Source organism: Eleutherodactylus coqui, chromosome 1 (assembly GCF_035609145.1).
Source record: "Eleutherodactylus coqui strain aEleCoq1 chromosome 1, aEleCoq1.hap1, whole genome shotgun sequence".
Taxonomy (NCBI): Eukaryota; Metazoa; Chordata; class Amphibia; order Anura; family Eleutherodactylidae; genus Eleutherodactylus; species Eleutherodactylus coqui.
This window is the reverse complement of record NC_089837.1, coordinates 325285572-325297840: the sequence shown is the minus strand read 5'-3', so window position 1 is coordinate 325297840 and position 12269 is coordinate 325285572. Positions and strand designations below refer to the sequence as shown.

Here is a 12269-nt window from a genome sequence, read left to right as displayed (position 1 = left end):
CTTGAAAAGGATGACTTCCTATAGGATTTCCTATCTGGAAAGATCTTGCTTTTGTCTCCTACTTTCTCAATTATCTTATCCAAGACAGGCCCGAACATATATTTGCCTTGGAACGGAATGGGGCAAAGTTTATTTATGGACGTTATGTCTGCTGCCCACGTTTTTTACCATAATGCTCTTCTTACGGTATTACTGAGAACCGCGTTTTTTGCACCGTATCTAACGGTTTCTGCTGACGCGTCTGCTAGAAGAGCGGTGGCCATTTTCAGAAAGGGAAGACAGCTGGCTAACTCTTCCCTGGGAGCCCGATCTTTAATTGAAGTTTCCATTCTATTCAACCATAAGACCATGGATCTGGCTACTGATGTTGCAGCAATATTAGCTTCGACGGTAAAGGACGTCGCTTCCCAGATGTTCCTCATCAGACCGTCGACCTTTTTGTCCATCGGGTCCGAGAGCAGAGATGCGTCCTCGAAGGGTAGAAAGTTTTCTTGGCCACCTTAGCGATCTGTATGTCGACCTTTAGTGTCTCTCTACACAGGCGGACGACTTCGGGAGCAAACGCTAGCCAGTTCCCAATTTCTTTTGAGATGGACAGTCTCTTCTCAGGTTCCTGCCATTCGTCCGCGATAATTTGTTGCAGGGTCTGATTAACAGGAAACATGGTTTTCCTTCTTGACCGGAGGCCCCCGAACATTTCGTCTTGGACTGTCCTGGGTGGGTGGTTTTCTTCGATCTGTATAGTTTCCCTCACTGCTTTTATGAGGTGCCCTATGTCGTCTGAGGAAAAATAGTATTTTTTCTCATCCTTTGGTAATAATGGCGGATCTTCTAGTTCTCCCTCTGATAGGAGTTCCAGGGACTCACCGGAGATAGAGTTCACCGACTCCGCCTGCCTTCACCTCTTTTCACATAGGGTTTTTTTTGTAGTTATCCTCTAGTTTTTTACTACAGATAACGCATTTTTTAGATTTTTTCCTGGGGTTCGCTTTAGCTTTTGGATCTTCCTTTTCCATCTAACCCATACAGAAAATGGGGGAGAGGGGAAAAAGGGAACATATATGCATCCAATCAATACAAAAGGCAAGTTTGCATATTCCATTTTTTGGCATATAGCCACTCACGGTTTGTAGGGTATCTGTTTCTCCATCTCGTGCTGAGCTGTCGCATGTAGACATGCTGAGGCACTTCTGGCAGCTTGCAGGATAACTTCTGTAGGAGTAGAGCCTGCTTTATGGAGAAGTTTGTTTTGAATTTGGCACCATTTCCGGGTCTGCGCCGGTAGCCACGCACCCTACGTTGAGCGTGTGATGTCACCATGCCAGATGACATCACCGGTACACGCGCTGAGGACCAGGGAGGCCGCCGCTGCCGTTCCCCTGCCAGGAGGAACTACCTAATCGCAGCAGCAGTGGCCAGAAGATGCCGACCCGCTCAAGGAGACCTGCGCTGCATCGGCGGCTTACAGCTCCATGGCGGCGCAGGTCGGGGATGCAGGGACTACAAAGGTATGCCGCTCTGACCTCTTCCCTCCAGGGGATCTTCGGCACTGTGTGCCTCCGGTAAGTGGATCTTCCTGGAGCTTGCATCTGGCCACCTTAGGGACAGGAAGACACTGATGAATGGTGGAAAGGGAGGTGCTTTTAAGGGCTCTTCCTGTCCCTACTGAGGTCAGAGGGCAGCCTCCATTGTAAATGGGGCCGTCGGGATGACGACCTGGAAATGCACTTTTTCAGTCACCCTATCTCCCAGAAAAAACACAATAAAAAGCGATCAAAAAGTCGAATGTATTCCGAATTAGTGCTAAAGGAAACTACAGGACATCCCGCTAAAAAAAAAACCATCGCTGAACTACGTCGACGGAAAAATAAAAAAGCTATTGTGTGCACAAGATTACCACAGAAAATAATTGAAAAAAATTAAATGTCTGGGGGAAAAAAAAAGAGTAGTATAGTAAAAAAAAAAAACCTACATAAGTTCGGTATCGTAGTAATCGTACCAACCCATAGAATAAAGTTATCATGTCGTTTTTGTTGCAGCTTGTGCGCCGTAGAAACAAGACGCTCTGAAAGATGGCAGAATGTCGTTTGTTTTTTTTTCATTTTACTCCACTTAGAATTCTTTTCATTTTCAGTACATTTTATGGTACATAAAAATAACACCATTGAAAAATACAACTTGTCCCGCAAAAAACAATCTTTCATATAATGACGTCGATGGATAAATAAAGGAGTTATGATTTTTTAAAAGGGGAGGGGGGGTGGAGAAAAAAACAAAAATGGAGAAAAAAAAGGGCCGCGTCATTAAGGGGTTAATACGTTAAGAAAAATTCAATATTAGAGCAGCGGCATTCCGCAGCAAATACCGCCCATAACCACACACAAGCAGAAATGAATTGTGATTTTCTGCTTGCGGAGGAAAATTCGGAGCATGTTCTATTTTTAAGCGGATTCTGCGTGAATAGCTTCCACTGAAGTCAATGGAAACCATCCACCCCGTGGCCCTTCCACAATTGATATTGCGGAAAAGTTGCAATTTCCGACAGGATAGGAAGAGCAAGGGTATTAAAAAAAAAAAGAAAAAAAAAAGATCTGCACTGCACATGTACGACGGCGAGCCATGCGGACCATCAGCAGTACAGGTACGCGCAGATGCCAGCTGAGCACAGTGACGGATTCCACTGAGGGTTCTCTCCGACCTGGTCGTGTGCAAGCTGGCAGGGAGGGGGTATATGGGGGAATCAGCAAGTGGTCTACGGCGCAAAGAAGTTTGGGAACCTCTGCTTGAAATGATCTGCTCTTAAAATGGAGAATGATACCACACAAAAATTGTCAAAAGAAGATTTACCATATGCCTTGTTTATGTAGGCATTATTTTTTTTATCAATTTTTATTTTATTAGGACATTTATAATTTTCATTGAAATATTACAAGATATCAGAATGTACAACATTTTTAGAGAACAATTCAGTTGTAAAGTGACTTTTACGAGGGCCTATAAATTAGTGACTCCCCATAAATCACCCAGTTTAAAAAACTGCACCTCTTTAACGATTCAAGAAAGGCATTTAGGAAGTTTGTCAACTCTTTAAGTATATCACAAGAATTAAATCAAAAGGGCAAAATTAAAAAAATAAATAAATTAAATTAAACTGGCAGGCTGCCTATTAGACCCTGCCCCTGGCAAGGCATAAAAGGCTTTCGGAAAACTGTTAACCCTCCAGATGCCACTGCAACCAATTAGCGCCCTACAATCACACGAGGGTTTGATGGAGAAAAGGAGTTGCCTTCACTTTGTCAACACATTTAGATGTTGCAGTTAATACTGACCTCAGCATCTAAGAAATTAAACATCTAGGACTACATCTAGCTCTGACCAATCGTTACCAATCACATCCACGGCTGAAGACACAGAGTCAGCTCCTGTGCCCACTCCGTCCCTATGCCATAACTATACGATATTTCATAATAAAGCCCTTCTGCCCATTAATGTACATCATGGGGCAGGAAAGTGCCATGGGCTGTGCTATGTAAGGAAAGACTAAAAACGGGATTTCTGAAGCATGGCACATATGGATAACAAAGATTGCAATACTAGATAACATACAAATGTCTATTATGATGTGTGTATATATGGATGGACAGCTATAGATATACTGCATATACAGATATCTATTATATATAGATACACCCACCCCTCTCTTGTGGGCTACAATTTTCAAATAGTGCCAAATTGGCCTCCCAATAGTACAGACATCTGGACCTTCTCTTGGCCACTCCAAAACAGCTTTTCGATGTTCAACTACTGCTGCATCACTTTGGCTTCTGATCATTGTCCTGTTCATGGGCTCCCAAACTTCAACTCTGTGCGTTTTGAACAATTTATCCTTGAATTGTAACAAAACAATCATTTCCTACTTCCGCCCCCATACTTCACTGTCGGGATGGTGTTTAGTCAGAGAACATTATTTTGCTGCATATGACCACACCGCTGAATCAGGTTTGAGGTTGCTGGCACTACATAGGAAGCACTTACCTGCAATCCATCCAATCCAGATTATTCCTTCATATAGTGACATGTGATTCGTCACTCCAGAGAACATCTTTACACAGTCTACTCATCAAGGGTTTTGAATGGGTTGTCAAGTCTTGTCCACTCTTTTCAATGACAACTAGCAAAATTGTGAATATGCAGCACTGGACTATAAGGGTATGCTCAAACGGGGCCTATTCACTGCACTGCATTGTGAAAGCTAAAACCTGCTGTGAAGATCTGCAGCATAAATGGACAGGCTATTTCAATTACACTGCAGATTCCATACAGAATATTTGTGCATCATGCAGACGAGAATATAGAAGTCTTATCTATGTAGCTTGTGATGTAAATATTGCCTGTCCTGTGCGACCATACACTAATACAGGGCATAATGCAGGATCGGTGCAAGTAATGCACAGTATAAGAGGTCGTTGGGCTAACTTTCTCCCAAGCTTCATCTTTGTGCTTTTGGACAAAATCAATTATAGTTTTGTTAAAATCCTTGAATTTTAACAAAACAATCATTTCCCACATCCGCCCCCATACTTCACTGTCGGGATGGTGTTTAGTCAGAGAACATTACTTTGCTGCAGAACTTTTTATGTATATTATATCAATATATGGACTGTAAAATCGCGTTAAAATGACCACAAATAGATGACCTCTAAATAAAAATCACAAGGGTCTAGAAATCTACTGTATGAAACATGCACTTACTGTCACACATCTGGGCACACAAGGGTAATGTGATCACACACATACCAGGTAAATTTGGAGCCAAGCCCCTTCTCATAATACTTTCAGAGGACTGACACTGGAGTAGGGTTTAAACTTAAGAAAAATATTACAAATATCCTAATATGTTACAGGTTGCAAGCATGTACCTTCCTTTTACATAACACACAATGGCCTACATTTGTTAATAATGGCGTAATAACGGTGTATTTGGAGAGGGAGGTTTGCTAATTTTTCTAATTTGTTAAAAAGTGCGCATCTCTTAACCCCTTGAGTGGCGGGTTTCCTACCACCCTGTCGTGCCCACCAGGGCAGGTTTTTTAAAATGGTCTAATCATTGAATTTCAACTAATTTTGCAGTTGCGTCTCAAGAGCCATAACTTTTTCATTTTTCCATTGACATGGCCATATAAGGGCTTGTTTTTTGCGGGACAAGTTGTGATTTTTTTAAACGGGGGAGGAAAAAAAGAAATGGGGAAAAAAGAAAAAAAGGGGCCATGTCATTAAGGGGTTAAATAATGTATTAACTTCCTTCTCTGGGTCATTACGACGCATGGATACCACATGTGTGATTGTATTTTTGATTCTTTACAAAGTGAAGGGAGACAAGTGTTTTTATTAATTTTTTTTATAATTTTTTAACTTTTTTTTTTTAATTTTTTTTTTTATTTTAATTTTTTGTCCCTTTAGGGGACTTCCACAGGGACCCATCAGGACCCCCTGATCACATTCCAGGGGTCCGATGGTGACAGCCCTTTACATGCTGCAGTGACAGCCCTTTACATGCTGCAGTCACATAGACTGCAGCATGTAAAGGGTTAACACAGCAGAGATCGGAGGTTTTCTCTGATCTCTGCTGTAAGAGCTCTTACCTAGCTGTCCTCTGACAGCCAAGCACCAAGCTCTCCCTGCCACAGAGACCATCGGCTAGCTTCTGACAAGCCGATGGTCTCTATGGCAACCTGTAAACAAACCAGTGCAGGAGGTTGCCGGCATATCGGCAATATCTTCTGCTGGTTTTTCAAAGCCCTTGCTTTGTTCTCTGTGGGTCTGTGCAGGCAGAGCACACTGTCACAGCTTGTGTCATTGTGCTCTGCAGCTCCCATAGTGATACATAGCCCGGAAATCTTCCGGGCTATGTTGCTATGAGCAGTGGAGCTCGTCCCGGAAAATTTCCGGGCGTGCCACTCAAGGGGTTAAACATGACACATCTGGAAAGGTCTGCCTGTCTGAACTTCCTTTTTCCTGCGTTTCATAAAGTCTGTGTTAGCTATGAATCCTTTAAGACCATTTGCCTAGTTTTCATGGCAAATGTAAATTTTGGCAAGAAAGCAAGTCATAAAAATATTGTGCAACTGTTTCACACATTATATGCCCCTTTAAAAAAAATGGTGCTTTTATACCAAAACTGGGGTAAACCGAATAACAAATGTTACATAAAAGGACCACATAGTGCAGTTCAAATACTATTACTCACCATACTGAGACTGCTGCCATGCAAGAGCAGAGCACAGTAACGCTAAACTCTTCCCACTCCCGGTAGGACTTTCCAACAAACAATGTTGCCTGCAGTTCAATCCTCTCATAATCTGGAATAATAAAAAAAAAGGCAAAGGACATTTGACTATAAAATTCTATCACATACAAAAAATTAAACTTCTCAAATATCTAATACAAAAATAATTCTTCGGTACAATTCCCAATCTCACTTTTAACAGAAAGGGTAACTTGATGGACTGATTCTGAAGCAGGCAGTGAAACTACGGCAGGATTACAGGAAACCTATCACCAAGATCACGATGCCCTTTCTGCAGCAGCACGATTCAGGCTTTATGTACATCATGATCATAGCCTACGTCGGAGGTATAAATCGGGAGGATCTCCCAATGTATAAACCCAATAGAAGGTTATGAAGAAACCAACTAGCGTGCAGGAAAACAGTTTTTTTACTGTATACCTTTGTATAAAGCAGTTCTTATTCCATCCCGCAAAAACAAAAAGGATACCAATATGCCCTGGCCTGACGGAGGTGAAAAAAATGTTCTCATGGCCTCTGTTGGGTGAGGGGAGCTCCATGGATATGTTTGGCATCTAAACTAGCTTTTTTCTAAAGAATATGCTAAAAGTAGGCTCCAAATGGGATGTCATCAGGCTCGACCATCATAAATGAGCCACATTTAAGAGAAAACACAGTTGTAGGACTTGGGTCATGACCAGGGCCACCAGTGTTGTGGGGCTCGGGGTGAAGTCTTTGCTAGGTAGCTTCCCCAGGCACAGATACTTCTTCCCATGCATGGTGCATAACACTGTCATGACCCAGTGGAACATCTTCATTTCTCCTAAAATATGACAGCGCTTTTTAAACCCAATTATGAATGTTGCACTTGTTACTTAGGCCCGTTTTCACACGGACAAATCTTGCACAAATATGAACCTCATTCTTCTGAATGGGGTCATACACACGAGTGATATTTTTCCCGCATCGCAATGCGAGAAACAAATCGCAGCAAGTCCTATCTTTGGGCATGTCCTTGCATCACCCATTGTTGTCAATGTGGCCAGCGGTAGCATTGCACCATGTGCTACGTGCACACACTGCGAGGTCTCCCATTGAAAACAATGGGAGAAGCCCTTCAATCGTACGCCGCAGCAGAGGATCACTGCTTCCCCGTAGTGATGCGAGACGGTTTTGCGATAAAAACACCTCGCATCCATGGGAAAATTGCATGCTGCCGAGTGCTATGTTGAGCTATGAGTCCTGGCCCGATATTGCACTCGCCCATGTGAAATTAGCCTAAGTCATGCTGCCAATGGTTAGGGCAACATGATATTGGGGACAGGTTCCCCTTACTCATACTGTGTTTCTCTGAAAATAAGACACTGTCTTACATTAATTTTTGCCCCATAAGAGGCACAGTGTCTTATTTTCGGAGGGAGGGGGGGGGGGGGATGTCATTCACTGAGTGGCTGTGATTGACTCATCGAGCGCAGGCTGGGTTTTGCTGCTGGCGCTCGATTAGCCAATCACAGCGCTCGCTTTGCTGGAAGCAGGGTATTCAAAGCCCCGTCACCAGAAGCTGAAATGGCAGATGGGAAGGACTCTGCAGATTGCCACAGCGCCGCCGGGGACCATCAGAATGCCGCGGACCAGGTGAGTATTCAGTTGGGAAGGGGGGGGGGGCGGACATGTTAGCTAGGTCTTATTTTCAGGGGTGGTCTTATATTTCAAGGGCACCCCACCCCCCGAAAACCCAGTGGGTCTTACAATCAGGGTAGGACCTACTTTCGGGGAAACACGGTATTTCATCATATACATTTTTAACACAGATGTGGCCCACTGGAATGTCTGTACAGAGCATAATGTGGACAGGATCACAGCCCAAGGGAGAGGGGTGACATTGTGCCAAGGTCTGATCCTCCAGGAGAATATCTACATCACTTCACCACCGCAGAAGTGAGGGAAGACATTTACACATATTTATATAAATCACTACTGTATTCCAAACGACAGAAGTACTTACTGAGTTCATCATAGCAAGCTGGGAAGGATACGCCTTACATGGGAACAGAATCTTCACTCCCCCAATTGTATATTCAGAACACGTGGATGGCATTTTGTCTATAAGGATACAAAAGAAAAAAAATTTAACAACTTCAAAATATAACCCCTTTAGCATTCACGCTCATACTCATGTGTCAGGGCTTATTCACAGGTCAGTATTTTGTGAGCCAAAACCAGGAGTGGAGCGTACAGATAGAAAGTATAATGATAAGATTTGCATGTTTTCAGTATTTTGGACCGGCTTCTGGTTTTGGCTTATAACATACTGACTTGTGAATCAGCTCTCAGGTCACTGGCACACAGGTGGTTTTTTCAGCGTTTATGGCCGCCTGCACACAGGTGGGTTGGATTTCACATGCAGAATCTGGCCCTGGCAGCAGCGGCATCTGCACATGCCTACTTTCTCGAATCTTCATCTGTATGGCGGGTGGTCTGCATGTCTCGCCGTCGGACATGCACAGGACAATTTTAATTTTTTTTTTTTAAACTCCTGTTTTTCCCGCAGAGTCCGCGGCCCATCCGCAATGTCAATCCCTTTTCCATTGCATGCTATAGGCTGCATTTGCTGCGAAATTCACAGGCGGTCGCCCGCTCCAAATTCCACAATTCAAATCCATCAGTGTGCATTTACTCTAATGCTGCGTTTTCCACACAACACTAAGTGCTATCAATCACTATAATTAATTTCAAATGGGCTTCTAAGACAAACGTTAAAATGCAGCATTTTTAACACTGCGTTTTTCAAGCGTTGTCTGTTCTATTTTCATGCGTTTCTGCGTTTTAAAACACAATGCTTTGCCCATTGAAATGAATGGGGTGAGTTTTCAGCGTTGCTGAAAACGTGGTAAACTGTGGTGACTGTGTTTTCAGTTGTGTTTTTTCAGTTCCGACATTATCAGCTTGCTAGGCCGCGTTTATAACGGTGCTCAAAACACAGTCAAACGCTGTCAAAAACGCATGTCAACGCAGCTGAAAAGGCAGTAAACGCTGTGTTAAAAAACACCACTTTTTACAAGCGCCCGTGTGAGAGTGGCCTTAGGCCCAATGTCCACAGGCAAACTTGATTTGCAGAATCCACATGGGGCATCCGTATGGGAGATCCGCAAATCAAGCCACCTGTAGAGAAGCATGGGCGTCTGCAAATGAATTAAAAGCATGCAGATTTGATTTGCGGACCTTCTGATCTGGAAAACAAATCGCTGCCTGGAAGCGGTCTGATCCGTGGCCCATCCACAGCTGACACTGTGGATGTGCCGCAGATCCGCAGGAAAGCAGGAGATTAAAAAAGAAAACTGTACTACCCATGTCTGATGGCGAGCCGTGAGGACCATACACAATACAGCGAACCTGGAAGCGGAGGGATCCGCGCTGACGTTGCTGCAGGGGAAATCAGGTAAGCAGGGCTCACTGGCCGCGGGCGGAATCCGTGCAGTCACACTTCAAGTTTTTTTATGCAGCAGTAGTTGAATCTAAAATCAGTTGTGGATCATAAAAGCAGAAAAAAACAACTCTGAATGGAACAGCATCACGAAAATTATGTAATGCAAATTGAAAGATTTGTTCAGTTTTGCCAGAAAATGATGAATTCAGACTTCATGTTGTAGTAACATTTCAGACATAGTGGCCCTTCTTCATCCTCGTACTGGCATCATGCATGGTCTGCTCCTGGTCTGCGAGAGAACTGGCAGCTAGTGCTTAGCTATTGGCTGAGCGCTCAGCCAATGGCAGATAGCTCTTAGCTATTCATTCATTTAAAAACCCTGCCTGCTGAAAGTGCTGGACAGCAGTGACGGGGAGCCAGCCGGAGGACGTGTCTGAGCGCCGCAGAGGTGAGTACTTTTTTTATTATTTTTTTGATGATCATCGGGGAAGGGCTTATATTTCAAGCCCTTCTCCGATAATCATTCTGTGGGGCTTGTCAGAAACCACTGCTTTCAATGGGATCGGCAGCAGTGCCGATCCCATTGAAAGCAATGGGATAGCATGCCGCGGACTTCTGTCACAGCTTTGACAGAGGATTCCTTCATCCCTGTGGTCCCCGCGGGGATGAAGGAAACTCCTGCCACAGCTGTCACAGCTGTGACAGAAGTCAGCGGCATTCTCCATATCTTTTCAATGGGGCTAGCGCTGCTGCCGCTGGCCCCATTGAAAAGACTGGCGATGTCGGAGCGATATCCCAGCGGTTTTCTCACACTGCACTGCGAGATTTTTCACTTACTCTCGCAGCGCAGTGGAGAAAAAAATGCCAGTGGGTGGGAGCCCTTAGGCTTACATGATTAGCTGTAAACGCTTCCATGTGATAGCGAGGTGGTAGCGATAATGTAAGCCTAACACAGTTAAACTAACCCTCACCCTCCATCCCAGCACAAACTCCTTCAGTTGGGAGTCAGGAACTGTCCAGGTCTTACATGATGCAAAAATGTAACTAAAAACAACGGGACAAAGTGGGCTCAATCACCGCCTTGGGGGACTCGGAGGCACGGGCACTGTGCGCCGCTAATGGCCCTTTTACACCGGCCGACAGTCAGGCAAAAACAACTAAACGAGTGTTGATGTCACCGCTAAGGTCGCTGGCGCTTGTGCAGAGTGTTTACGCTGAATCACGGGCTTCTCTCTGGCTTCTCGTTGCCTTCCATGCTATGGGCTGAGCGTGTAGCGTTTACACGCAAAAACAAGCCAGATTAGTTTTCAGATTAGTTTGTATTAACGATTTTGAGCATTAATACTGGTTACGCTTCTCTGCAGGAAAGTCCTGCCCTTGAGTTTTTCATCTCGTGTTGCATTGTCACCCATGTCTTCCTAAAGGGCTCTCCGTGATCTCCTCCACACTCTGCCCAAACAGTTCTGTATAAAGATGAATGCACACGGACGGATCTGAATTGCGGGATCTGGAGTGGCCGACCGCCTCTGGACTCCGCAGCGAGTACAAGAAACCCCTGTGGAATTCTACGCTAGAAAATCACGGACCGCAGTGAAGCGGGATGGTTCTCAGGAAAAGACGCTGCTGGGGCTCAACAACCGCACCAGCACATGCGTGATTTTGCCGTGGCGTTATCGCGATCGCCAGTGTGAAGGAGCCCCAATGCCTAGATATTCCATGCGGCGCCCACGGAACACGGTAGCATCTTTACACAAGATACACATTAAACCCCGACATGTTCTACACATCCCCTCCGCAGTATTATTAGACCTGTGGAACGTTCCGGTCTCGCTCACGTCCCCCAGGAAACGAATGAGTGCGGAATGGGGTGCAGGACACTTGTCTTCACAGGGGGGAGGCGTGAGCGAGACAGGGGCATTATATACAACTACGGAGGGGGTATATATATACATAGCGCCCTCCATGTAGCTGCTGCAGCCACAGTCCAGAAGGGCCCTCTCTATGCACACATCTCCCTGGCAACGCTGGAAGTAACAATATACAGAATGGACTGATTACATTTGTTACAAGAATTCTCAGAACCGCCTATTTTGTACATTCTATAAAAACTGACAGATTGCTCCACTTTAATGGCTGGGCAGGAGCACGGTACGTGCACGGTAACGGTTAACAAGGGAGCTCTGGTCATGGCGCTGACTGACAGATCCCGGTCTCTGGGAAGGTGGGGTCATACCTGGGACTGCCGCCGCCGGTACCGCACCGCTCACTGCACAGTGTATCCCGGAACCGAGCACCACACCATTCTTCCCGGGTCTACGACGCCCCGCCCATTTTCAGTCTCGCAGCCAATAGACGTTTGCCTTTCAGTTGACCAATTGGAAGGCAAAGTTGTAGCGCACTCCACAGCTGAGAGAGGCGGGCCCTGACTGCAGTCACGTGGTGGAACAAAAATGCGCGGGAATGCCTGTTCTCTAGTCACGTCGCGCCGCTGCCAGTAGTGCCTCTACGTGCACAGCCCACCGTACCTCACGGAGATCGTGCCGAAGGCTTATACAT

General features: G+C 45.1%; 1 protein-coding gene across 1 annotated transcript in view; it reads right to left on the bottom strand.

Annotated features, from left to right (window-relative positions):
• BRIP1 (BRCA1 interacting helicase 1) overlaps nt 1–12044 on the bottom strand; it is a 228452-nt gene extending 216408 nt beyond the window's left edge. The window contains 4 exon segments of the mRNA XM_066575099.1: nt 6248–6359; nt 8292–8389; nt 9634–9801; nt 11947–12044. Of these exon segments, the coding sequence (XP_066431196.1) occupies nt 6248–6359; nt 8292–8389; nt 9634–9637 (214 nt within the window). The 5' untranslated portion in view covers nt 9638–9801; nt 11947–12044.
• Nucleotides 12045–12269: the final 225 nt, after the last annotated feature.